This window comes from Podarcis pityusensis (genome assembly GCF_964106645.2).
Source record: "Podarcis pityusensis genome assembly, chromosome: 13".
NCBI lineage: Eukaryota > Metazoa > Chordata > Lepidosauria > Squamata > Lacertidae > Podarcis > Podarcis pityusensis.
In genome coordinates this window covers 22,398,989-22,426,455 of record NC_138038.1, presented here as the reverse complement: position 1 = coordinate 22,426,455, position 27,467 = coordinate 22,398,989, and the positions used below count along the sequence as shown (strand labels likewise).

General features: G+C 48.3%; 2 protein-coding genes across 2 annotated transcripts in view; one reads left to right on the top strand and one right to left on the bottom strand.

Moving 5' to 3' along the window:
- The window catches only part of GPR179 (G protein-coupled receptor 179), a 43,557-nt gene extending 28,089 nt beyond the window's left edge, over positions 1-15,468 (top strand). Inside the window, exons 6-11 of the mRNA XM_080979242.1 lie at positions 25-134; positions 1,351-1,589; positions 3,165-3,303; positions 4,906-5,011; positions 6,265-6,411; positions 7,908-15,468. Coding sequence (XP_080835368.1) covers positions 25-134; positions 1,351-1,589; positions 3,165-3,303; positions 4,906-5,011; positions 6,265-6,411; positions 7,908-13,556 — 6,390 coding nt within the window. The 3' untranslated portion in view covers positions 13,557-15,468. The remainder of the gene's footprint in view (positions 1-24; positions 135-1,350; positions 1,590-3,164; positions 3,304-4,905; positions 5,012-6,264; positions 6,412-7,907) is intronic.
- A 2,815-nt stretch (positions 15,469-18,283) lies between these two features.
- MRPL45 (mitochondrial ribosomal protein L45) lies at positions 18,284-27,409 on the bottom strand. Its single transcript, XM_080979486.1, has 8 exons — positions 27,292-27,409; positions 24,717-24,918; positions 24,011-24,128; positions 21,875-21,973; positions 21,155-21,203; positions 20,402-20,551; positions 20,113-20,286; positions 18,284-18,689 (listed from the first exon to the last, which is right to left on the bottom strand). Exons 1-8 carry the CDS (start codon positions 27,367-27,369, stop codon positions 18,588-18,590), a joined length of 972 nt encoding a protein of 323 aa, XP_080835612.1. The 5' UTR covers positions 27,370-27,409; the 3' UTR covers positions 18,284-18,587.
- Between the last annotated feature and the right edge of the window lie 58 nt (positions 27,410-27,467).

The window sequence follows — 27,467 nt, the reverse complement described above, 5'->3', positions numbered from 1 at the left end:
TCCCTGGAATCTCCTTTTATACAGGTGTTTATCCTCTACTTCAAACCGAGCATCTTCCGCTGCATTGTTCTGCGCTGGGTGCGCATGCTGGGTTTTGCCATTGTCTATGGAACCATCACCCTCAAACTGTACAGGTAGGATTACCTCGAGGGACGCTGGCCACGACTGGTGTTGTGCCTTTGTTTTCCAAAAGAGGGGGTTGCTTTGCAATATTCACTCTGATCCCCAGGGGCTTAAGAAAACAAAGGACCATAAAAAATTAGCATTTGGGGCCCAGACCCTTTTAGCCCAGCATATTGACTCTAGTCAGAGACACCTGAGTAATTCATATAGCTACACAGTGGGTCTTTCTTGGCCTTTATACCACCTCGGCTTCCCCCAAAAGAATTCTGGGAATTGTGATTTGGCAAGAGTGCTGCAAATTCTGGTATGGCCCTGGCCTCCACATAGAACAGCAATTTCCAAAGTTCCCTGGGAATTACTATTAAACTAGGGTAAGGGTGCATATAGGTATAAAAGTGAATCAGGGCAAATTTCATTATTTGCTCCTCATGGCTTGAGCCTGACTTTATCCTGCCTTTGCAACCCATTTGATGAATATTATATATGGGCCAACAAACTGATTGTGGATTTGGTGGTCAACTTTGCCCTCTCTCCTCATATGGGTTACCCATCTTTATTTTTATGCCCAAAAATGTACATTTACTCAGTTGAACAGGTACTCATCTCCACCTGCTCCTTTTTTTAAAAAAGTGGGTTTTTCTTTTCTTTTTTTAAAAAAGGGAAACTTTTTAAAAGCAGCCTCAGGAAGGAGAGAGGAAACCAATTGATTCCCAGCCTATCAGTGCTGTATTTAACTAGCTTTTGCAACAAACAGGAAGGGTAAGCTCATCCCAGAAGAAGATTGCATGTCTAACCAAAAGCCAGCAAGTCTGCTTCTGAAGCAAACTCACCATTAAAAAGTATATACAACTGGATGCAATCTATGGGTTGTATGCAGTGGCAGCCATACTCAGAGTAGTTCCACTGAAAGCATTAGATGGGGAGGAAATGCCCTGGAAAGTGTGGGATGACATCTGCTTTGATGCAGCAGCGTCTAACCTCCCTGCAAACAACCTGGAACAAATGCCCATCAAATAACCGATGTTGTCTGATTTCCCTGTAAATCGGGATGATTCACTCAATAAGCAGATTTGCCTGGAAGCACCCAGTGATCAATGTCGAAGGTGGTTTGGTTCCAACATTGGTCGGCTACGACCACTTCTTCCTTGAGCAACACCCTTTGTGTATATATATATATCATCGTCACCTTCCTCTTCCTCAGACCACTTCTCCCTTTCTACCCAACAGGGTCTTGAAGGTCTTTCTCTCCCGTACGGCCCAGCGAGTTCCTTACATGTCCAGCGGCCGGGTGCTGAAGATGCTGGCCTTGATTCTGCTCTTGGTGCTTTGGTTCTTAGCAGCCTGGACTGTTGGGATGCTGGAGAACATAGAAAAGAACATCCCGCTGGTGGTCCGTTCCCAGACCACCAGGGGCCTCCAGTTTTACATCTGTGACCACGACCGCTGGGACTACATGATGGTTGTGGGTGAGGACCCCTAATCCGATGGCCTGAATTAATTGGCCTCTGGCTTCTATGCCACTTGCAGGCTCCCCTTGGTCCGGTCCCGCTCTCTTTGGGGAGTCCCATAAGGTCTGCCAGGGTTCACTTCCTCCTGTGACAGTAGACCAAAACCAGGAAGCAAGCTGTCATGATCATGAACCTTTCGCTTGCTTCTGCCAAGTCCCCTTCAGCATCAACAGCCTGGAATCATACATAACCTGTAGACTGAGCAGCTTTCCAGCTATTATGGGGGTGGGGGTGGTTTCATCTTAGGAGACTCTTTTCTTCACCCAGTAAAGGCATGCTGTCTCTAATGGGACGTGGGTGGCGCTGTGGCCTAAACCACCGAGCCTCTTGGGCTTGCTGATCAGAAGGTCAGCGGTTTGAATCCCCACGACGGGGTGAGCTCCTGTTGCTTTGTCCCAGCTCCTACCAACCTAGTAGTTCGAAAGCACGCCAGTGCAAGTAGATAAATAGGTACTGCTGTGGTGGGAAGGTAAACAGCGTTTCCGTGCACTCTGGTTTCTGTCATGGTATTCCATTGTGCCAGAAGCGGTTTAGTCATGCTGGCCAAATGACCCAGATAGCTGTCTGTAGACAAACGCCGGATGAGCGCTGCAACCCCATAGTCACCTTTGACTGGACTTAACCGTCCAGGGGTCCTTTGCCTTTATATTCTTTTGCTGTCTCTCTAGCTAGGTTGGCATCCGTCCCTCAATGGATTTTAACGTCAGTGATCAATTGCACATGTATGTGACGTGTCTTTGTGGATCAATTGTGAAAGACAGGGCATTTATATCAGCTGACATCACTTTAAAAAGATCTCTCTTCCTCACCCCACCCTCAATGCTGTCTCTATTGCCCCATATTTAGTTTCTCCTCTCCGTGATCCTAACCCCACTCTTTCCCTGCCCCAGATCCCATTTCCGTCTCATTCCAACCCAGTCCCTGCCCCTTCCAGTTCTCACTACCAGCCCCACACCATCAGCTTCCCCCCAAAAAAACTGTCACCCCCCACAACCTCCCAATAAATCACACATGCACAATAGATGGAATCAATTTCACGTTCGGTTGTCCAGCTGAGCAGATGTGCAGCAGGGCTAGGGAATGCAATGCGCTCCAGATACAGTCGTACTACAACTCCCATCAGCCCCTGTCAGCATGGTCTGTGCCCAGTGATGATGGGAGTTGTAGTCCAACAGCAACTGGAGAGCCACCTCCGATGCGCAGGCATGTGTGGGGTCACAGACGGTGAGGAAACCGCAGAACCGACCCATCCTTAATTTGAGTGGGGCTTGCCCAGGTTGCATTTTAAGGGGCTGCTGAAAGGCTCTGGCGCCTGAATCGCTTATACGCCACATGGTGCACCTTGGGAGTCAGGTACCTCTGGGCATGCACAAAGTGCTCACTGCAGAACAATGAGTAACCGCTGTCTGCAGACGGGGGAAATAACCACAGGGGCGGGGCGGGGCAGGAGGGACAGAAGAGGCAAGTGGCAAAGACCTTACCGCATGGAGAATGGTTCATTTTGCCTCCTCTTCCCTATCTCTCGCTGTGCAGCCGAGATGCTCTTCCTGTTCTGGGGAAGTTTTCTCTGCTATGCCACTCGGACAGTCCCTTCTGCTTTCCACGAGCCTCGCTACATGGGCATCGCTCTCCACAACGAACTGATAACTTCTGCTGCCTTTCACGTGGTCAGGTGAGAATCACAGAACTGGAAGGGATGCTGAGCAGATCCACGTCATAAATTTAAAGCACATGGGCTTGCCCTCCAAATAATTGTGGGAACTGTAGTTCTCTCCCCCCCCCCGAGAGCTACAATTCCCTTAGCAAACTAGAGTTCCCAGGATTCTTTGCAGCGGAGGGTTTGCATGTACTTTGAATGGGCACTGAACACACTTTAAATGCATGGTGTAGAAAATCATTTGCTGCAACCCCCACTGCCTTGCTCAGGCGGGATCTGCAATGCCGGGTGCAAACCCAGATAAAGTGGGCTGTTTAGACCCTACTGCAGCACCTCCAGTGACAGAGACCCTACCAGTTCCTGAAGCACCTGATTTCTATGGTCAAACTGTTAGGTACTTCCTCAAGTTTTTCCCAAATCTGCTTCCCTGCAGTATCTGCCCTCACTGGTTGTACAAATTGCCATAGTAGTGGGACCCAGAGGAGTTCTGCTTTGGGCTTGGCATAGTGTAGGTGCTTTGAGCATGAGCTGAGAGCCGGGAAGTCCCAGGGTCAAAGCTTGCCTCTGCCAAGAGATCAGAAGGTGGCCATGGGCAAGGCAATCTCCTCTTAGCCCCAGCACACAACATCTGCAATCAGACTGATAGTAACCCCAATGCCTCAAGGATGGTCTCTCCCCATGTGAACCAACCCAGACCCTATGGTCGTCATCAGGAGACGTTCTCCCTGTGCACCTTCTGTGGCAGTGCTGGAGGAGGGTGGCAACACAGGAACGGGGCCTTTCCTTGGTGGCTCTCCACTCAGGGAATGCTTTCCCCTAGGGCACTTCCTATGGTGCCATCTTTATCCTTCTTTTGGTGCCAGGCAAAAAACTTTCCCTTTTATCTGGGCTTTTAGCCCCTAATTTGAAAGGTTTCGAGTACTGTACTCATGGCCTCTTTTAGTGCGGCAGGATCTAGACCTGCCTGATTTGCAGAAAGAGGGGTGTGTGTCTGTGTGTGTTTAAAAAAAGGTTTCTCTTGGTTGTGCTTGTTGTAACTGGCTAAAGTGTCTATATTGTGCTTGAGTCACTTTTGTGATGAAAGCAGCTTGATGACGACAGCCTACCTTTCAGGATTGTGGCAAGTACTATGGAAGATACAGTCGTACCTTGGAAGTCAAACGGAATCCGTTCCAGAAGTCCGTTCAACTTCCAAAACGTTCGGAAACCAAAGCACGGCTTCCGATTGGCTGCAGGTAGTTATTGCAGCCAATCAGAAGCCACGGATGTCCCGTCAGACGTTCGGATTCCAAAAACGTTCGCAAACCGTAACAATTCACTTCCGGGTTTGCGGCGTTCAGGAGCCAAAACGTTCGACTTGCAAGGCGTTTGGGATCCAAGGTACAACTGCAATACATGCAAAGTGCTGAGCGAAAGTAGAAAGCGCTAAAAGATTGCCAAGGCTACCACTAATTTCGGCAGAAGAGGATTCCAAAATTCAACTCAACACTGCTCTGTGTGTGCGTGTGTGTTATAAATGAGCCTGCCATCGTTCTAACAAAGAATGTATCACAGTTTAATTTTCCTATCCACCTTTTCCCTCTAATGCACTGCCACCCCATTTACTTCTGGCTTCAGGTTTTTCATGGTTCCTTCCTTGCACCCCGACTGGACACTTCTGCTGTTTTTTATTCATACGCATGTCACCACCACCATGACGCTTGCACTTCTTTTCATCCCAAAGGTATGAAAACTCCAGAATTCGTTACAAAACTGTGCAGAGGCAGGATACCTCTGAATACTAGCTGTTGGGGACAGACAAGGATGAGTAAGAACATAAGAAGAGCCCTGCAGGATCAGGCCCATGCTCCATCTAAGTCCAGCATCCGCTTCTCACAATGGCCACCAAACAGCCATGAACTTCCTGCCCCGCATGTGAACCTATGCAGCTGGCTGATTAAGGAAACAGAACATTACATTAGAAGGGGCACAATAAAAGTTTATTGTACTGAAAACATAATTGTAGCGTCGGAAGGGACCCTTAGGATCATCTAGCCCAGGCAGAGGCAAACTCGGCCCTCCAGATGTTTTGGGACTACAACTCCCATCATCCCTAGCTAACAGGACCAATGGTCAGGGATGATGGGAGTTGGTAGTCCCAAAACGTCTGGAGGGCCGAGTTTGCCTCTGCCTGGGCTAGCCCAAATGCAGGAATATACAGTTGTCCCAAACAGGGACCGAACCTGCAACCTTGGCATGCCCTGAGGAGGACCTTAAGGTCCACAAATGACAACACCTTGGAGGTCCCAAGGCGCAAGGTGGTTAGATTGGTCTCAACTAGGGCCAGGGTCTTTTCAGTACGGGCCCCAACTTGGTGGAACGCTATGTCACAAGAGACTAGGGCCCTGCGGGACTTGACATCTTTCCGTAGGGCCTGCAAGACAGAGCTGTTCCGCCTGGCCTTTGGTTTGGACTCAGTCTGACCCTTATGTCTTCCCTCCCCTTACGGTTTTGATTTATGGGCTACTTTTAAAATGAGGCTGCTTTTTAAATTGCATTTTAACCTGTATTTTAAATTGGGGCTTTTTTGCCCCCCCCCCCATGTCTCCATTGTAATTTTACTGGTGTTAGACACCCTGAGCCTGGCTTTGGCAGGGTATAAATAAAATTATTTATTATTATTATTATTATTAACACCACACTCTTAAGACGACTGAGCTATCCAAGCATACCATGCTGTTTTGACTTGTTTTGCAGGGCACGCAGAGAACGCCTGTTATGAGGCAGCTCTGTAAACATAGTTAGTAAATGAGCTGGGGGGGGGGGAGAGCATAGTGCAAATGCAGCCTTAAGATGCAGATGGCCCTAAGTCTAGAAAGAGAGGCATTTTTTCTGTAATCAGTCTCTGAGCTTTTTGGGAAGGGGCAAGCTTGAAATGGGAAGATTGGCAGTGTACTGCTGAAGGAGATTCAGCAACCCATGTCTTTCTCCCCACAGTTCCTGCATGCAGGATCGCCCTTGCGGGAGGAAATTGCTGCCGAGGTGTACGAGGATGAGCTGGACCTGAGGCGATCGGGCTCCTACCTGAACAGCAGCATCACGTCGGCCTGGAGCGAGCACAGCCTCGACCCCGATGACATTCGGGTGGGTGGAACACTCAGGACCTTCTTTTGACGCTAGCTATGCCAGAAACTGTGCAGAGTAAGAGTTGCCTTTTGCAGTCTTTCTCCTGAAGCAAACCAAATCCATACCACACAACCCGAAAGTCAAAGAAAGTTGGGGTGGAGGTCAATATTTCCATGCGATCTAGCTGCCTTTCTTCTCAACCTAGGGTTTTGGTTGTGGGGAACAAATTGGGAGCGGTGGGGGTGGTGATAAAGCACGGACCCGGTGCACGTGTACGGCAGCCAGACCTTTTTTGTGCACGTGCCCATTTCCGAGCACAATACAAAGTGTTGGTGCTGACCTTTAAAGTCCTAAACGGCCTCTGCCCAGTATACCTGAAGGAGCGTCTGCACCCCCATCGTTCAGCCTGGACACTGAGGTCTGGGGTCAAGGGCCTTTTGGCAGTTCATTCTCTGCAAGAAGTGAAGTTACAGGGAACCAGGCAGAGGGCCTTCTTGGTAGTGGCGCCCGCCCTGTGGAATGCCCTCCCATCAGATGTCAAGGAAATAATCAACTCTCTGACTTAGAAGATATCTGAAGGCAGCCCTGTTTAGGGAAGTTTTTAATGACTGATGTCTTAATGTGTTTTTAATATTTTGTTGGAAGCCGCCCAGAGTGGCTGGGGAAACCCAGCCAGATGGGAGGGGTATAAATAAATAAATAAATAAATAAATAAATAATTTGCACACCGATAACATCCCATCCGTGCCATCCATCCCTTACCACTCCATTCATGTTCATGTATGAATGGATGTGCATTCATACAAACATTCAGTGCCTGGGAATGGGGCGGGCAAGCCTGAGATGCTTACCTTTCATTCCTTGCTATGGGTCAACCATACGTGTCGAGGCCACATGGGAGAACTGAAAACCTCACTGTGGTCTGCCCCACCCAGCTAAAGGCTTCTGCCAACAGTCCTTCCTTGCCTCTTTTCCCATGCCACAACTGGCCCCCGGAAACGCCAGCATGGAATGGGGGGGACCCATGACCCTTAATACTAGCTGCTTCCGGTCAGTGCTTTTGGTTTCAAGGGGGTACTCAAGAGTACGCAGTACTGGGACCTCTTTTTTTGTTGTCAAAAAGTGTGGCACTTACTGTAGTGACTTCATGGTGAGTCCCGGCACCTATTTTTCTAGAAAAAAGCACTGCTTCCAGTGATCCTAAGGATAGGGGGTCTGGGACCCTCCAGATGCCACTGGACTCCCAATGCCCATCAGCCACAGCCAGGGATCCACAGTCGTGATGCAGCAAAACCCGGAGGGCTCGCAGGTTCTGCTCAAGGAACAGAAGGCCTTGCATTTATAAAACCCCATGGTCTTGTCGTTGAGCCCCTATGATGACACGACTGTTGCCATTAGGCTTTTGACTGAATAAGGGTTTTCTTTTTGTCTTCCCTCTTCCCCCCCCTTTTGTGTCTGTGTCCCCCCGCTTCACCGCAACCGCCTCTCCCCTCCCCGCTACACATAACATGTAGGATGAACTGAAAAAGCTTTACACGCAACTTGAGGTTCACAAGACCAAGAAGATGACGGCCAACAACCCTCATCTTCAGAAGAAGAGAAGTTCCAAGCGGGGCCTGGGCCGCTCCCTCATGAGGCGCATCACCGAGATCCCCGAGTCGATGTCCCAGCAGCACAGCAAAGAGGAGAAAGACGGGTCTGTGGGGGAAGGGAGCCGCTCCGGGTCCTACAAGCGCAGGCCCTTGGATTCCGGCAGCTCGAGCATGAAACTGAAAGAGGACTCCTCTTCCAGACACAAGGCGGCCTCCTCGCTGAAGAAGTCCCACAGCACTTATGAGCACGTGAGGGATGCCAAGGAGAACAGCTTACCAGCCAGGCACGACAGCTGCAAAGAAGCTCCTTTGCTAGACTCGCTGATGAGGAAAAAGCTAGCCAAGAAAGCCTCAGAGAGGTCCAACAGCGACTCTCTCGATGACTCGGCCCCTCTGGTCTACAAGTCGGCCAGCGCTCACAACCTGACGGCGGATAAGAAGCCTCTGCATCCCAGGCCTTCCCCTCTGCAGAAATCCCTCAGCGTTGTCACCAGCGCCAAAGAGAAAGCCTTGCTCCTCACCAGCAGGGCCTACTTGGAAGACGGCAGTAAGCTAGCCCAAGACAAAGGGAGCAGAGCAGCTGTGGAAAGTGACTCTGCAATGGAAAGTGACATCTCCGGGCACACAGAGGTTACTGACGTGGCCTCGGAGGTGGCAGCGAAACAGCTCCAGAGGGACGATACCTCAGAGGGAACTGTGAGCTCCCTCCTGGAAGACGGCAGCTCCAGCAGAGAAGCTGCGACGGCCCCCTCGACGCCCTCGGAAAGCAGATCCCAGAAGCATGTCACATACGCGTCCATCAGGAGCATCAGCGTCAACACCTCCGATTTGCTTGGGAAGAGGCACCCGATCAGCAAGAAGATACCCCCTGAACCACCTGTCAGGCAGCAAAGTTTGGCTCACAGCCTCAAAAGAAAAGACTCTGCTCCTCAGGATGGCCTGGACCAAATGAAACCTTCCTCTGAGCCCTGCCCAGGTGATCTCAAAGACAGACCCGTGCTGGCAAACATATGTCCATGGGAAACGGTGGAGCCTCTGTCAAAGGCTGAGACAGAAAGGACTAGGCAGGCCGAAGGCGCTGTGCCACTTTCTTCCCCGGTGGCGCTAAACAGGCTGGCCTCCATGGCTGCAGAAGTCTGCCCTTGGGAAGTCATGGAAGTGCCCGTCCCGAGCAAAAAGGACTCTGAGACAAGCGAGTCAGACAGCCAGAAGAGTTCTCCTGAGAAACAGCCCCAAACATCCATTTCCAAAAGCTCCATGAAAGGCTTAGGCATGGCCATCAAAGCGTTCAACCGGTCGAGGATAAAGACAAGCATAAGGGCAAGGAAGGATGCTGAAGAAAGCCAGAAGAAAAATGAGAAGGATGCCAACGGAAAGAGTGAGAAGCCCAAGTTGGCAGCGACAGCCTCAGTGTCTGCTGGAGGAGGGTCACCAAGGAAACAGGTGATTGCAGAGACCAGGGCAAAGGTAGTCAGCAAGCAAGCAACCATCTGTCCTTGGGACGAGAAAGAGGAGGAGGAAGAGGCCCTTCCGAGCACCAAGAATAGTCCAAGCAAAGCGCTGGAGGTCTGTCCTTGGGAGGTCAGCACAGAAGCAATAGATTCCCAAGGTGCTGGAGAGATGCACCCTAGCAGGCTGGAAAGAAGCAAGAGCCAACGGGAATCTGTGTGCCCCTGGGAGAGTGTGGAGGAGGATCAAAAGCGAGAGGGCAAAACTGCTACCACTCCCTCTCTAGTGGTTTCCAAGGCAGACAGCAAAAAGGCAGAGGCGTGTCCTTGGGAAGTGGCTGAGATCCCAGCCAGCACGAAAACTGACCAACCGTCCTGGGGAACCAGCAGTGCCTTGACAGAGGACAAGGCAGTAACAGAGGGCAGAAGGAAGCCTTCTGATGGGCCCAAGAAAGGAAGATCTTTGAGAGAAGCTCTTCCAAGTGAACCCCAAGAGAAGGCGAGTGGCCAGGCTGATTCCAGAGATATCAAGGAGCCCTCTCTGGGAACAGAGATTGAGAAGAGCCCGGACCTGTCCAAGGGAGACCGAAAGAAACCTGGGAGTGTTGACAGCAGGAGGGCACAGGTTAGTCCTTGGGAATCCGAGGAGGTCGACATGAGTGTTAAAACACAGATCTGCCCTTGGGAAATGGAAGAACTTCCATCAAAGATAAAGACATCTCGGGAGGACAACGAAGGATCCTCCAAAGAGACAAAGAGCACCACCCTGCTAAGACCAGCAGGAGGGAAAGAAGCCAGCCGCCAAGAAGACTCTGTTTGCCCCTGGGAGTCCATGGAATTGCCAGGGGGGAAAGATGCTCAACATGGAGCAACTCTGAGGAAATCTGACAGCGGAGCAGACGTCAAAGCGGCAATATGCCCTTGGGAGATAAGTGATGCAGCATCAGAGAAAGTGTGTGGAGTTTCAGGGGAAGGCTCCAAAGGGACTGAAGGCAAAAAGATCAAAAGTCTGTTGTCCAAAAACAGGAAACTGGAGAGAGACAGCAGCCATCAAGGCGCTGTTTGCCCTTGGGAGGATGCAGGTGCTGAAGGCTCTTCTATAAAACCTGCCACCCAAACACAAGAACCACCCAAAGCAGCTTTGAAGGCATCAAGCAGTGGGGAAGGTAAAAAACTGGAGGTCTGCCCTTGGGAAACTGATGCCGCTGCAGTGTGTCCCTGGGAAGCAGCTGCACCTTCGTTAGAAAAAGGACCAAACTGGCCTGAAGGAGAACCTTCCAGGGGCATTATATTGCAAGCACCACATCCCCTTAAAACACCAGAGGACAACATACAGCGCGGCTCTGTCTGTCCCTGGGAGGACGTGGAATTGGAGGGTACTTTGCTAAAGCCCTGTGCAAAAGCTTTAGACCCAAGTAACGTCAGCTCAACGAAGCCCGACAGCTTCCAGAGCAAAAAGGCAGAGATTGCTCCCTGGGAAGTACAAGAGGCAGAAGCAGGTATTAGAAGAGCAAGCACAGTCTCCAAAGAGGAGAATACAGGACCTAGAGATGCAGCACCAGAGAAGGGAAGCAGCAGGACTAGAGAGCCAGTCTGCCCATGGGAGAGCACAGGGAGGGAAGATTCACTTACCCAACCTAAGCTCAAGAGCCCGGATCTGTCCAAAGGCTGCTTGAAATTGGACCGTGTGGAAAGCCAAAAGGCAGAAATTTGTCCGTGGGAAACTGCAAGCGCCGACGTTGGTGCTAAAGCAGAAATCTGCCCCTGGGAAGTGCCTCCAGCTCAGTCAGAAAGAAGGTCCTCAAAGCAAGATGCCAATGGGGCAGCAAAGAAGGTTGGAGACGCCACGTCTAAACCTCGGGAGAAGGCAAGCAGCCCACGAGAATCTATCTGTCCTTGGGAGACCGTGGACACCGATGACCAGTCAACCAGGCCCAGTGCTAAGAGTCCGGGTCCATCTAAAGCCGGCTCTAAAAAATCCATTAGCATTGAAAGCCTTAAGGTGGAGGTGTGTCCCTGGGAAAGTCAGGAAGCAGAACCCAGTCCTAAGGCAGATGTGTGCCCATGGGAGATGCCTTCAAGTCCGGTAAGCAAGAGGCCATCGCCAGAGGGTGCTGGAGCTCGTGAGAGCCAGAGGGCTGCCCCACTGAACCAAGTAGGTGCTTCTAAAACAACAGAGAAGGTGAGAAGCGCTCGAGAGTCCGCCTGCCCCTGGGACAGCGCAGAAGAACCCGGTGAACTCTCTGCACAATCTGAAGGGTCCAAAATCCCTTCCAAGAAATCAGACAGTGTTGAGAGCTTAAAGGCAGAGATCTGTCCTTGGGAAGTAGCTGAAGGAAGTGCGGTGAGGAAGGAGGAGGAGGGTGGGGTCGCCAAAGGGAAAGACGGCAGCAGGAGCCCCTCTCCACGGGTTTTATGGAAGCCAATGGAGGAGCTAAGTAGCTCGCGAGAGGACATCTGTCCATGGGAGAGCATGGAGCTTGATGAACCTTCAGGAAGGTCCGGAGGCCAAAGCCCAGCCCTATCCAAAGCTGGATCAAGAAAATCAGACAGCGCTGAAAGTCTACGGGCAGAGGTTTGTCCATGGGAGACGGAGGAAGAGGAAGCAAGTAGTACGGTGGACATCTGCCCATGGTCTGTAGCCACAGCTCCATTTGAAAAAGGGAAGGGAAGGGGGAGCCCACTTGAAGCTTCCCAGGGGAAGAAAGGCAAGGCACAAAGAAGTCCAGACTCAAAGAAAGCTGGAGGAGAAACATTGAAGAAGATAGAGAAGTCAAAAAGCCACCAGGAGTATGGTGCCACCCAGGAGAGTATGGACTTTGAGAAACCACCTGCCAAAAGCACCCGAAGTCTAGATCTGTTGCAGGTCAGGACAGAAGTAACCAGCCCTCAAGAATCCATCTGCCCTTGGGAGAGCGTGGAACTGTCCAGCAGCAGAGGTCCAGACCTGTCCCGAGCTAGCTCAAAGAAATCAAGCAGCGCTGAAAGCTTGAGGGCAGAGGTGTGTCCTTGGGAAGTCGAGGACGAGGAGTCTAGTGGCAAGACTGAGATGTTCCCCGTGAAAACGCCACCAGCGCAAGTCGCCAGAGGGGCATCAATGCAAGATGCAAAGGGAGCATCAATGGCGAAAGCGCTGACCGCTCCAGGTTTGAAGACAGCTGGGGGAGAAATTGCCTCTAAGAAGATAGAGAAGACTCAAAGCCATCAAGGGTTTTCTTACCCCCAGAAAACTGGCGATGAATTCTCAGTAAAAGAGAGTAAAAGCCTAGATCTGTCCAAGGTTGGCTCCATGAAATCAGAGAGTGTTGAAAGTCTAAAAGCTGAGGTTTGCCCATGGGAGACCCAGGAATTCGGATCTCCTGCCCAGGTTGAAGTGTGCCCATGGGACCTGGCTGGGGCGCTGTTCGAGAAAGGGACATTGAGTAAGGATGTGGGTGCCATTTCAAAGGAGGGTATAACAGCAGGTTCAAAAGGCCCCGAAAAACCACCTCTGCAGAAAGGGACAAGCGTTCGAGAAAACATCTGTCCATGGGAGAGCACGGACGCTGCAGAAGTCTCGATCGCAAGTGTTCCTGCCACCGCCGCCTCCAAGAAGCCCGGCAGCACCGAAAGCAGGAAGACAGAGGTCTGCCCTTGGGAAACAGACCAGCCGGAAGCATCCACTAAAGAGGACGTTTGCCCATGGGAAACAGGAACGCTGTTGCCTGCTAAAAATGGAAGACACACAACACACACCGGTGGGACGGAGAAGGCCAGCGTGAAGGGCTCCCAGAGCAAAGAGGCTGGCGTGGCTGGACACAAACCTCTGTGTCGCAGTCTTCCACCCCAAGGTCTAAGCAAAGGCAGCAGCCCACTTGTGGTTACACCAGCGAGATGCCAAGGTGACCGCCCTGCAGCTGACGTCTGCCCTTGGGAAGCAGAGGGGGACTCTGTATTGACTGGGGGAGAGACTGCTGAAATCAGCAAAAGCTTATCTGAGGTGTGTCCCTGGGATGAGCCCAGCCCTGCTGCTGCCACCGCCACTTCAATGAAAAGCAAAGAAGGGAAGGAGCCTGGGGCGGGCGAGGCGGAGGGTCCCCCCAGCAAAGCCAAATCAGACATCTGTCCCTGGGACTGTGACTGAACCCGACGCAGCCGAGGACTCGCTTAGAGAAAAATCTTATTGAGAAAGGACTGCCCGTGCAGCCGCAAAATGGCTCAAGTCAGCCGGCTGCCCGGATTTGAAAGCAAAAGACTTCTGCCAGCTCTGGTGATGCTGCTGACCACATTTGATAAGGGAAATGCACTATGCTTGGGCATTACCAGGCTGGCGGACTGCTGTTCATTAGAGAAAAGTTGTACCTTCCTGCCTTCATTTGCAGAAAACCCAAGCTAGCTGCTAAAGTCTGCACGTTCCGTTCTGTGTGTGTAGCGTGTAGAACCCAGCCTTGCCTTGACGTCCCCCCAGGTGTTTCCAGAGCACCCACTCCTGATGTCTGCAAACAACACCACCTGGATAACATGCTCACATTAAACAAGTAAATTAATAAGAGGGGCTTTGAGCAAGCTTGAACATCAAATCACAAGGGAACTGGGAACTATTCAACAGAGAGACTTGCATAAATTACATAGGTTTCTTTCCTGGGTTTTCTTTTACAACTTTGATGTGAACTAGGTGGCTTAACGGGTTGGGAACAAGAACAAATGTAGTTCATTGTGGCTGATGAACGACTGGGTAATGAATCCCGAAAGTGTTACTTATTGTTTCAAGTAATGAGCGCACCTTCTGTATTCCCTTTGCAAGGGAAAGGGGATAATTCTGCTCAGGATAATCTTCCCGTTTAATTCCAAACCTCATACCTGCTCTTCTCTATTTATTGCAGTAGTGGAGAACCTTTGGCCCTTCAGGTTGCTGTTGGACTACAACTCCCATCATCCCTGATCATTAGCCATGCTGGTTGGGGCTGATGGGAGTTGTAGCCCAGCGACACCTGGAGGGCCACTGGCTCCTAACTGCTGATTTATCAGAACTGGGGCCAGCCCTATCATTGGGTAAAATAAGGCAGCTGCCTCACGTTGGGCATCATGAAAGCGCACCAAATTTTTATTCTTTGCTATTATTTCATTTGCCACAAAGAGAGAAGAGGCACTCATGGTATTTTCTGTCTCAGGTGCCAAAATAACTTGGCTGATCTTGGGTACTATACTATGCACCTTGATTTGGGGTGGGGTCCAACATTTGCTGCTCCAGCTCAGGCAGCAAAGCTTCTCAAGTTGGATCTGCTCCCAGACCCACATAAGGTTAACGTTTTGTTTTTTAATGCCTCCAAAGGGATCTGAATGTTAACTTTTGGTTAGCAGTCGCTCCGCAAGTCATCCCTTTGTCCCAAGCCCAGATGTTTTCACATATCTTTTGGGAGGACGTGTCATGAGCAGTTTTAATAATTGGCTGACACAAAGGAAGCCTTAATGTTTGCCTAAAGTGGGGAATCTCAGAATTTTCCCAGGGATTAAGCCTGGGACTTTCCAGCCCTGCTGGATTGGACAAAAAGCCCGTCTACCAGCTCAGCATCCTATTCTCACAGTGGCCAACCAGGTGCCTATCTACTGGAAGCCTGGAAACATGCTGCCTTTTCCTGCTCTGGGCCAGGCGAGTCTTTCTGTTTGCCAGCATGAACCGAGTGTGCACAGTGAAGCACACACAAGACTTCCCTGCAACTGCCTATTGCAGAGGAGTGGCAGCTAAGCTGTAACTCCTACAAAGTTTGTTCATTGTTACTTGGCTATCGAAGGGAGGGGGCTAACCCTTCCTTCCTGCCTCTGCTGACCCTTAGTGTTTGAATAACAGTAGTCTTTTGCCCTTTCTTCTTAAATCGTGTGCCAGACTTTGACCTGCTTATCCCGCTCCCCATGAAACTCAGGAAGTAGCTTTAGGTTCAATACTAGGACGAGCTAATCAGCACTATGGCAGTCAGTAGGCTTTCACCTTGTCCTTTGGGGCATGCATGGTGGCATGGACAGAAATGACCCAATCCAAGAGTCACTGCAGGAGAGAATATCTTGGTGTGGCAACACATGCCGCATAAAGCAGCCTCCATATGGTGGTTGTAGCTCAGCAATTGAGCCCTTGATTGATGGACAAAGTATCTCTAGGTTGGATAGGGAAGGAGCTCTGCCTGACAGAGACACAGCCAGTCACTGGCCAGTTTTGTTGGAGACACACTTTTAGAATAAAATAATTATTGTGCAGCCTCAAAGAATATCCTCCATATTCCTTAATGAGTCTCCGGTCTGATTGCCTTAGTTAGAGGCAAGCAAACCCAAAACAGTGACCAACACCGAGATGGACCATGCAGCGTCCCTCCAAAAGTGGGTAGCTCTGCTGTGTCTCTGCAACTGCGAGTGACGGAATCACTCAACCACACCCGAGAGGCAGCAGAATTACACCCAAGAGACCAAGTGGGAAAGAGGCATGGCCAGAGTAGTGAATCACAGAAACACAACGGGCAGGTGGCCTCCTCTGAGGACAGATACCTTGGGCTCAAAGGAGTCCTTTGTTTATTTCTCATGGCACTCTGCTGCCATGCCCTGGGGTCATCCTTTCTGGAACGGCCAACCTGGAGAGCTTGCAGTGCGATTTTCGTTGGAGGTCCCTCTCTATTCCCAGTTCCTTTGCCCTGCAAGGCAAGGCTGCTCTTATCCCCACTCTACAAAACTTCATTGGGCCTAAGTCCCTCCTTTCTGGTCCAGAGCCAACTGGGTTTACTGGCCCAGTACATGGAAGCGCGCAACAGGAATGGAGGCATCTCAGCACAACATGGCAGCACTATGGGGATAGCCTGTTCCCAGGAAGCATTTCCTACAGGAGATTCCATCCTAGCTGCCATTGTGCATAAGAAAACATGCTGCCAGGACTGGATTTCTGGTAGAAAAGCCCCCTTATAGTGTACAAAAGTACAGTGGTACCTTGGGTTACAGACGCTTCAGGTTACAGACTCCGCTAACCTGGAAGTTGTACCTTGGGTTAAGAACTTTGCTTCAGGATGAGAACAGAAATCATGTTCCAGCGGCGCAGCAGCAGCAGGAGGCCCCATTAGCTAAAGTGGTGCTTCAGGTTAAGAACAGTTTCAGGTTAAGAATGGAACTCAAGAACGAATTAAGTTCTTAACCCGAGGTACCACTGTACAGGAAGTGAATAGGTTCAACTGGCCTGGCTTGACCCATCGGCAACCTAGTGAGGATCAAGGGGTTGAGAAATGGATTCCTGCACACATCTAAGGACAAACCCATTTAACGTGAACGTTCCATTCAGATCTCCTTCTCGCCATTGCCGCTTAAATTAAGAATGGGGAACCTCAGGCCCAGGGACCAGATGTCCTCCAGGCTGCCCCCAGGCCACACCATTAACCCATGCTGCTCCGTGCCCCTCTCAAGTGCTTTTGCCTGGCTGCAGTGTGACCTTGAATTGTGACCATGCTTCTTGCTTGCTTGGATGTAGGATAGACAGACGCGCGTGAGTGTGCAGAAACCTGACTTGTGTGTGGCTGGAATGCAGCCTACTATACAATGGTAAGAGTCACGTCCCTTACTCTACCTCCTTTTGCATCCAGCCTCACCTACTTCCTCACCCCACTTGCATGCATGCAACCGCCTCCCCACCCACCCCACCCCAGCTGCCCATGAAGGGTTTGTGACCCTCCAGCGAAAAAAAGGTTCCCCACTCCTGGCTTCACTTACTGAGAATCAGGAAAGGAATTCAGGAGGAAAGGATCACTTCTCTTTATTCCCCTCTCCTCCCCATGCAAAGAAACGGCAAGCAGCACACACACACACACACTTTCTGCTTTATAATAAAGCAGGGATCCGATATTTACTTTATGGGTTCCACTTCCCCCAGGTGAGCTGTGTCTCGTTGCACTTTTAGGAAGTACCGCTAATGTAGTGTGTGAGGTCGCCCCTGTCTGTCTCAGCACTGAATATCAAACGAGGTCATCTAATTCTGTAATAAATGTAAATACATAAATAAAAGACTTATCTCTATATTGATAGGATGTGTGTGGCTGATTCTTTGGATTTATATCAGGGGTGGATCTTCTTTTTTCTTTTTTGTAACACTGACCTTGTTTTCACAATGCTCTGTGCAGAAGGAATCAGGTGCTTATCGTTACCCCAGCCAATTGTGGCTGTAGTATTTTTTAAGGCACATTTTTTTAAAACAACAACAACAACAACTTATTTTAGCACTGACTACATGTATAGCCTTGCTTATAAATCCCAATTTACGAAAACAAGTCTGATATCAAGTCCACATATAAGAAGAGGATTCAGAATGATGCCATGTGCCCACTCTCTCTGTGTACGTGTCAGGGAAGAGGTTAGCCTTGCCGACATCTCCACTTTGGTAAGGACTGATGATCATTTCAGCTAAAACTGACCAAGCAACAATCAGGAGAAACTCCCTGTATGTTTCTTGTAGGTAGAATATTCAGAGATAGCGAGAACAGGGGAGTTCTATTTAAGCCATTATAAGAATGCAGTGTTGTGTTTGGAAAATGCAATGTTCCCAAAACAACAGGGTTTCTTTGTTGGGAACAAGGCTGGATTCCATGCAGCTACTGCACTGTTGGGTAAATGGATAGAGAGGCCCTCGGTTTAAAAGCAGCTAACTCTAGGCTTATTCTGAAAGCCTCAGTTCTATCTTCTCTACCCAAGAAGTAGCTGCATGCCTCTGAACATGTGCAGAAGGCTTTCAGCCAGCTTCAACCCATCTGGCATTAGGGAGCACAGCCTTCTATAACAGAACTCTTGGTTCCTGAAAGCCTGGAGGAACAGTAAATGGGCTGTTTTTCTTTTTAAGAATTAAAACACTCCTTTCAAATCTATTAATTTACTAAACAACAAGTAACAGGCCATTGCAGGCCAGTTTTTGAAGACACACAGTCTGATGCGGAAAACAGGAGAGATATACAGCAGTTTCCTGAATGCTCCAAGTGCATCTTTGAACAGCTTGTTGCAAGTTCTCAAGAACAAACGTCTGCCCATAATGCATGTGAAAAGGACTGCAACAGAGGCATGAAACAGAAGAGGCCTCTAAAAGCTGGCAGGGCTCATTTCAACGGTGAACTCCTTGCCTGTCAATATCGAATTCTGCTCCCTGCAGATCTTCTTTTTGGTATTATTTGTACCACTGAGTCTGTGGAGCTGGTGGCTGTTGGGGAATATCCATTTCCTCATATTCTTGCGAGGGATCCAGCGTTGGTCCTGGAATCATAACAGTCTGTAAAGTTGGGGGGGGGGAGAGAGAAGGGAGGAAGGACACAAAGGAGCCCATCAATTTTCAAAGGAAGCAGCTCTCCAATAATTACTATACTAGCTAAGTGTCCATCAAATTTGATTGGGGGCAGGGAGAGTTCAGGTTTTCCCCCAGCCTCCTTCTACACATCATGGAGGAAGTTGCCTTAAGGCCAAGCTTGGTTTTCCTCATCTGGTCCTGCTCCTTTTCTTTACACCAGAAATGGCTTTCAGACACTGAAAGGGAGATAAGAGATGCTTCTCCCTGCCAATCCCAAAGCTGCATTCAGGATGAGGGTGAGAAAAGCAGCAATGTTTAAAACTGCCTCCTCTCCAGGTATGTGCGTGAGAGAGAAATAAATGGGGAGTGCTGATCTATACTGATTGATTCCACATCGCAGAAGCTGATTTCAATGGGGAAGGGACTTTGTTTCTCTCCACAGGGTCCCTGCCAGTGATCCCCAGGTCACCCAGTGGCAGGAGCAGGAAGACGGTCCCCTTTCTTCCCCACCACCACCATCCATGTTTATTTCATAAAATTTATATACTGCCTGATTGTAAGGAAAAACGAAACTTCAAACTGCCCCTATAGGCAGCACTTTGTTTTATCCCTTAGGCACGTGCTCAGAACCACCCAATGACTAGGGCCTAAACTTGCACATGGTAAATGGAATGAAAGACAGGTTTTGGCCCCCCTCTCAGCCATGTCCCAAAATGATGCTCAGGACTGTGCAAGCCGCTGTTTGTGTAGGCCCACCCAGTTCTTTGCATGATGCTACATCGAGATGGGGAATCTGGGCTTTTAAGAGCATGGCAGAGAGTATACGGGGAACTTGCTTCTGTAGGTATTGCAAAGTTGTTTATACAATGATTGCACTTGCCTTCTTATCCCACGCCTAACCATGATTATTTAAATGGGGAAACTAAGGCTGAAATATACCCAAAGGCATCCAAAGACAGGATGTGAAAGCAAGTCTCACACAACCAACTTCCTCTGTACACTGTGTGTCTCACTCCAATGTATATTCTCAGTACCTCTGCACGTTCTTAGAAAAGGGAGGGCACCTCTCTACAACTAAATTGAGGTTAATTTTACACCTGTGGATTTCAGCGCCTGCAAGGTGTCTCAAATGGGGTGAGCGCCATTGATGGTCTTGTATTCAGGCATTAGAAAGGCCCCGTTTCAAATCTCTGCGTGGCCATGAAGATCAGCAGGAGGCTTTGGGGAGGTCACTAGCTCATTCAGCCAGAGATAAAAAGCAAAAGTATCTTGCACATAAGGTAACGTGAAGAACACCAGCAACACTGCATGGCTCCCATCACGTTTGCATCCATATCCTGGAGATGCCTTTATAAATAGCGTGAAGGGGTTAGCAAAATGCTGGGATTTCCTGCTAGTGACACAGTACCTTAAGAATTGGGTCCCTTGGAGGAGCCCAAGCTGGAACAATCTTGCCGTGTAATCTCCACGGACTGTAGGGATTGGCCAAATGCCTCTCAAACACAACGTATTCCAGGACGTCCTTTGGTACCTGCTCTCCGCCGTGCATCAGCCTCCCAAACCGGTCATAGATAGCTAGACTCTAGCAGGAAGAATTATTTTATTTTATTTTTTTAAAGGCAAGGTTTCATCAGTAATCAGTGGCAGACAGAACATGTTTCATTGCATCCAGGGCAAGGGAGATTGGATATACGCACCTGCCGAGTGTGCATCCGAACCGTCACTTGTCCATACAGGTTGGTTTTGCTCACCATATCGGGGCATCGCACCTGAACCACCCTAGGAGGCTCCAGAGACTCCAGAAAACTCCACCGGATAGTCTTGTATCTGTTTCCTCGGACCATTTCCTAGCAATTCAACATTTTGCGTTTTTAGCGTCAAGGGTGAGGAAAGGGTTTCTAGCCTCTCAAACTATGTGATCCAAGGCAACCCCACTTTCAGCAGGCGATTAGCGACAGTCCGGGGTTCCTGAAAGAAACTGGTGTACAGCCCAGTGCAAGGGATCGGCTCCTATGGGGAGCTCCCAAGTGAGGCTTTTTGGATGCCAAGTTTAACAGGTGCCAAATGCAAACCCTGCTTGCCAAGGATCAACAGGGAGCACATTGTAAGGCTCCCGATTGCTCCTTTTCAGCCATGTCTTCACATGTGCCTATATGAAGTTGGTTGCAAGGCAGGTGGACGTGGCTTGGAGGAAACAGCCTCCTGGGCTAAATTAGGACCACGGGCTGGAGTTCCCTCTGCAGTGCTATTGTTTTATTTACAGGATGTGTTATTTTGTTCTTTTACAACAGGATAACGTGCAAGATTTATGAGCACAGATGCTTCAAAAGCATTTTAAACAAATGCAATAAAATCATAAAAAGGCACTAACATATAAACATTTCTTCCTAACATTTTTAGGGACTTTTAACCCTTTAGCCAGACATTTGTTGATCTTCTCAGATATTTACCGGGTAACAGCGTTCAGTCACTAAGGAGTGAAGCTTCTGTTTGTTAAAGCTGTAATGGATTAAAAAAAAAAAGCATTACCAAAATGCTTATGCAGACCAACTTAATTGAGATACTATTCTTCCTAAAAATGTTTGGTGTTCTACTGTCAGCAACAAATATAATCCTGACGCACATTTGTGCATAACCAGGGGTAAATTCTAAATTCTTGAAAACCTCCCCAAACAGTGGCACTCTCAAGAAACTGAACTTCCTGATTTGCCCCGTCTTTAAGCATCATTAACAATGCATACGCAATATCCCATTATTTGGTCACAACTAGTTAAGATGGGACAACTTTTTCCCTTTAACCAGACTGTGTTTGCATGAACTATGGTACATTAGTCAATGTGGGGCTTCTCCATTGGGATTTAAAAGGTTACAGCAAGGGTGAGCAGAAAGCAGATAAGAAAATCCCCATGAATTGCAGACACATCAGTGCCTGGTTATTTTAGTAAAATAAATCTGGTATGTGGCAAGCTTCTGAGGTTCATTGGACTCTCAATTAAAAGCTTGGAGAAACTCCTATACCAACCTACACTTATTCAATAAACAATATTTAACCTATTTTATATAAACAGTCCTCTGGATCCGAAAAAGGCTGTGACATATTGTGAAATTGCTGCAAGTCAGGAGTAGAAGGCAGAACCAAGAACCCACAGATATATCCTAAAGCATCTTACTTTGTCAAGTTATTGTGAGCTTCAATAAAGATGTTCTGGGCTTTTTCTGGAAAGGTTTTTGTGCTGAAGTCAGGATCAAAATCTTTGATCTTTCGGATCCTGCCAAGGAAACGACAAGAGAAGTCTGATGGGAAGAAAGCAGTCATAGTTCAAGGAAAACAGTCCTCATAAAGGTTAACACTGTGCCTTTTCGCGTCTATAGAAACTATGCATACACCACAGAAGTGAGATTAAACCCCAAGATAGCTTCCACATCTAACACACTTTGCCCTCAAGCAACTGTGGAAGGTTGAGAGGTGCTAAGAGAAGCCCCCCTCATGACTTGCCATGATAGTCTATATTCCCCCCCCCCTAAATTATGCATTTTCAGCAATGTTCTAGAATGGTGGACTGATGCTGCTGGAAAGAAGGGTTTTATTCACCACAGCCCTGCCTACTGGAAGGAGTCCGACTGGAGCAATCCAAATCAAAGGCATGCTACTACCCTAAGGGAGAACCGCCTTTGCAAATGTTATAAATTGGCACATTACAAATCGTGGCAAAACACAGAGAAGAGATGCAGAGGGGCTCTTGCACATGAAGCTGATATAGATTCACAGCCAATTCTGTATAAACAAATGGAAAATGAACCTACCCTGATCCTGAGATCATGATCTGAGGCCCTTCTTCAGATGCCTCCCCCATGAGAGGTCTGGAGAGAACGGGCCTTTTCTGCAGTGGCTCCCCATTTGTGAAATGCTCTCTCTAGGGAGGTTCGACTGGCGCCTACATTATACAGCTTTAGGCGCTGGGCAAAAACGTTCCTCTTCAACCAGACCTTGGGCTGATTATCAGCTTATATCCCTTTTAAATGTATTTGGGAGGGGGGTTGTTAGTTTGTGGTTTTTGTTCTTGTTTTTATCATGCATTTTGTGTTTTATATTGTACTTTTATGTTGTGAACCACCCTGAGATCTACCGATGAAGGGCAGTAAATAAATTTAAATTTTAATAATAATAATTCCATTTGGTTTTAAACATGTTTGTTCAACTCTTTATTCGCTATTCACCACCGTGTGATAAATTTCTGAAGATGTGGTATATGAATTTATCAAACAAAATAGGTTACTTTGTATAGATTGTAGTACACAGGTGTTTCACGGAATTTCTTGTCACAAGATGTAGTGGTTGCCACTATCTTACAATGCTCTTTAAAGGGTTAGATCAATTCAAGGAGGAGAAGATTGGGGGAAAACCTAACTACTGCAACCACGAATTGAGCCTCTATGTTAAGAGGAAATATATCGCAGAATTCCAGGAACCAAGGAAAAACTACAAAGGACAGCCCTCTCTACCATACCCTGTTTGTTAACTCACTCAGGGTGCCCGAGTGGCCAACACTGGAGGAGATGAGAATTTCTATCTACTCCACTAATACTTAGGTTCTTTAGTGGATGTTGTATGCTCACATACCTTAATCATACATTCTGAAGGTTATTTAGGTGTCTGTGCATTCCTAAGAGCCAAAGTATGCAGCACATCATACTTCCTAAGACTGCACCACTGTAGGAGGGGCCGCAGCTCATTGGCAGAACATCTGCTTTGCATGCAGAAGGTATCAGGTCCAGTTCCTGGCATCTCTATGCAGGGCTGGAAATGTCCATCTGACACTTTGGAGAGTCACTGCCAATCAGTGTGGGCAACACTTAGGTAGATGAACCAAAGTTCTGACTCAATGATAAGGTAGCTTCCTACGTTACTGCTGCCCCCTTGTAAAAATAAAAACCCTTCCCTACAGGCAGCCTGGACACTAAAGGGAAGTGTTTGAACCTAGCCTTCACACCAGCGTTTTCTAAGAAGCCTTAACATTTATCATATGAGATCACTACTGCTGCATTCTCAAGTACTACTGTCTCATGAGGGCTATACAACGTGCTTTGGGGGGGGGACGTACATAAAATTATTGTTTTGAGCCTTTAGGGTTGGAGTACACTTAAGACATACATATAAGAAAAACAATAAGGCTTGCTTTATGGAGGTCTGTGACATAAACCACAGGTATTGCAAGAAAAAGGAATACAGAGTCATAGAATAGTGGCCAGAGGTCTTTGACTGGCTGCCAGAGTGAGAGAGAGAGAGAGAATGAGAATGGACATACGCTAGCTGTGAAACTGCAGTCTGCTTGACCTGCTCTGTCCTTTGCTTCAGCCCTTCCTTTGACAAAGAGGACACACGGGCATCTCCTTCTGGAGGAATATAAGGATCAAAGATCCCAGCTGTGTAACCAAACAGAAAACAATCAAATATAGCAACAGGTTATTTAAACAAAAACCACCACCAGCTAACCCCCTGACAAAATGTAAGATTATCTCTTGGGAGAGGCGATTAAGGTACACATTATTGCTAATTTATCTACTGAAATATTGTTGTTCAGCCACACGTGCACAAAGCTTGACATAGAAATCATCAAATGTTGCCCATGCATGCACAGGTATGCCCCCCATGCTATGGGGTGCTTTAAAAAAAGAAAATGTTTAAAAAAGTTAAATAAATTAAACAAACACATAACGCTGCTAGACAAAAGTATGTCTCTAGGCAGCCTTCCAGCTCCCACTCAAGGAAAAGTCACACCCTGGACCCTAAAGCTACAATGAAAGCGCCTTGCTCATTTTTAAAAGCCACATACCCACTTTGTGAATGGCTCCTCTGCACTAAGGAAGACTCAGACAGTATTGAAGGAACATGTGAAAAGAATGAGTGAGATATCCGTTTTGCTTTTGGGCTCAGGATTTCAAAAAGTCCGGTACACAGGTTGAGAGCTATTTTAACCACCTTCCCCATAATGAATAATCACAACCACCTACCTGTGCAGGCAATATTCATGGGGCGTATCAACCGCTCATGAGGTACCACCAAACCTGCAGCCCTGGCATGCTTCATCTGCTCTTCCGGAGTTGTGTACTTTGCATTGACAGCAGGGGGGATGAAATGCCGCCTCTTTGTTCTCACTGGGACCACAAGAGAGGATGGAGCCAAGCGGGCAGCATTCAGTAAACATTCCACACCCTGTTGAACGGAAGAAGAACAAGCAAGTCAAAGCAACAACACTGAACCGCACTGCAGATAACCCACCGTTTATCTGCTTCCCAAATCAAGTTGATTTCATCCCAGATATGTACACGTTGGCCGGTATGCTCTCCAATTAGATAAGCATTCGGCACATATCAGCTTGTACAGTGGTACCTTGGGTTACATACGCTTCAGGTTACATACGCTTCAGGTTACAGACTCCGCTAACCCAGAAATAGTGCTTCAGGTTAAGAACTTTGCTTCAGGGTAAGAACAGAAATCGGGCTCTGGTGGCGTGGCAGCAGCGGGAGGCCCCATTAGCTAAAGTGGTGCATCAGGTTAAGAACAGTTTCAGGTTTAAGAACGGACCTCTGGAACAAATTAAGTACTTAACCCGAGGTACCACTGTACATGAATGCACAGAAGGAGCAAGCAGCATGACCAAGAGATGCGTGACCAGGACGGTGAGGGGTCTGGAAACGATGCTGTATGGGGAAAGATTGAAAGGGCAGGGCATGTTTAGCCTGGAAAAGATTAAAGGGAAGACAACATAGTGGTCCTCAAACAGCCAAATGATTATCAAGTAGAAAGTGGGCAGATTAGAATAATGGGTAGAAGTTGAATGGAAGCAAGTTTTAGCTAGATATTAGAAGACTCCTAATGGTAAAGAGTTGTTGAACAGTGAAACAGACTGCCTCAGGGCTTCTTTTCGCTGGAAGCGTTTAAGCCAAGACTGAACAGGAATGGGCCATAGCTTAGTGGTAGAACATCTGCTCTACAAACACAAGGTCCCTGCTTCAATCTCTGGCATTTCCAGGAAAGGTTGGGAACATCCCCTGTCTGAAACCCTGTAGAGCCACCAATAAGTACAGTGGTACCTTGGGGTAAGTACTTAATTCCTTCCGGAGGTCTGTTCTTAACCTGAAGCACCACTTTAGCTAATGGGGCCTCCTGCTGCTGCAGCGCCGCTGGAGAACGATTTCTGTTCTCATCCTGAAGCAAAGTTCTTAACCCGAGGTAATATTTCTGGGTTAGCGGAGTGTGTAACCTGAAGCATATGTAACCCGAGATACCACTGTACAGATAATACTGGGCTATACAGATCAATGGTCTGAATCAGTATAATGCAATTTTCTATGTTCTAAGGTGCTGTATATGTCCTGCATTGAGCAGAAGGTTGAACTAGATAATCTCCAAGGTACATTCCAATTGTGTTTCTCTTCTTACCAAAAAAACAGGTAGTCTGCCTTCTGGGACTGCAAATTCCATATTCCCAGAATGTGTATACTTCTGTCTCAGCAATGTTTTTGCTGGCTTGATCATGTACATAGAATGGAAGATGGATCCCCAAGGATGTGCTTTACAGAGAGCTGGCCCCAGGCCTGTTGGCGGACCAACTCTGTTATAAAGATGTCTGCAAATGTAGCATGAAGGCTGGCAACATTAACCCTACTGTGTGGGAATCCCTTCCAGATGACCATGGTGCCTGCAGACAGGCGGTCAGGTTGTACATGCATAGCAATAGCCAGAGAAGAAATTGCCACTGGGAGGAGTGCAGCAAAACTGGATGTCTTCATCTGCCCCAGCTGCAATAAATCATGTCTCTGTCACATCGTTCTCTACAGCCACAGCAGGTGCTGTAACTCTCCAATGGTTTGATTTTACCCCTGATGGCATACTTTTCCATTGCAGAAGGATGTCAACAACATACATCTGCCTGCCTTCACAAGATCTTCTCTCTCCTGCAAAAACACTTCACTTTCCAAAGCAATTTAAAAAGGCAAGTACAAACCTACACAACTTCCCACAAAAATGAGTAGTCTGCATATCACTGAATAAGTATCAACAAATAAATTTTAAAAGAAAAAGAAAAAAGGAAGCAGTCTGCAGAGACTAAAAGCAAAATCAGAAGCAAGCACACAAGTGCCCCCTTGTTTCCTGAAATGGTGTCTGTGAGGGATGCAAATTAAAAACTCCCCCCCCCAAAAAAACCCCCTCGGAGATATGCACACATTCAAACATAAACAAGTTTGCCTTTCCCACAGGATACAGCACACATATGCAGTAACGCACACCTAAGTAAAAGAACAAAAGCAAAATAGGGGGGTGCCTTTTGATGCAGTTTCTAACGTTCTTTCTTTAACTTTTTTTTTTGCAGTTTATTTATCATCTTTATTTCCTCTCCGTTGTACATTGTGGGGGTTTAGGGAGGAGAGATCTCTTGCTTCTTCTATGTTGGCATGCCGTAACTACTCGTACGGCTAGGCAAGGCAAGGCAAATGCATGCACGAGGAGATACTGAGGCAGACACGCTTCCCCCCCCCCTCCGTCCATTCTCACCGACCCGCCTCCCCCGTGAAAATACAGTACCTGCCATCCCACGCGCAAAGGGAGCCTCGCCATCCTCCCCGGCACGGAGGCAGCCATCTTGAGACGCGCCCGTTGCATGCCGGGAGGAAGGCAGGGAGGAGGAGGACGAGGGGGCGAAGGGCGGAGGAAGTGGAACGCGGGGAAGTTCCAGCGACGACGTCACGGTCTCGCTCCGC

Excerpts from the sequence above, each read along its gene's own strand:
- MRPL45 (XM_080979486.1), bottom strand. The coding sequence starts at position 27,369 with ATGCAACGGGCGCGTCTCAAGATGGCTGCCTCCGTGCCGGGGAGGATG. Across the intron at positions 21,204-21,874 it reads GCTCACAATAACTTGACAAA|CTTTAACAAACAGAAGCTTC; the intron begins GTAAGATGCTTT and ends AATCCATTACAG. Across the intron at positions 20,552-21,154 it reads TGACTGAACGCTGTTACCCG|GAAATGGTCCGAGGAAACAG; the intron begins GTAAATATCTGA and ends TTGAATTGCTAG.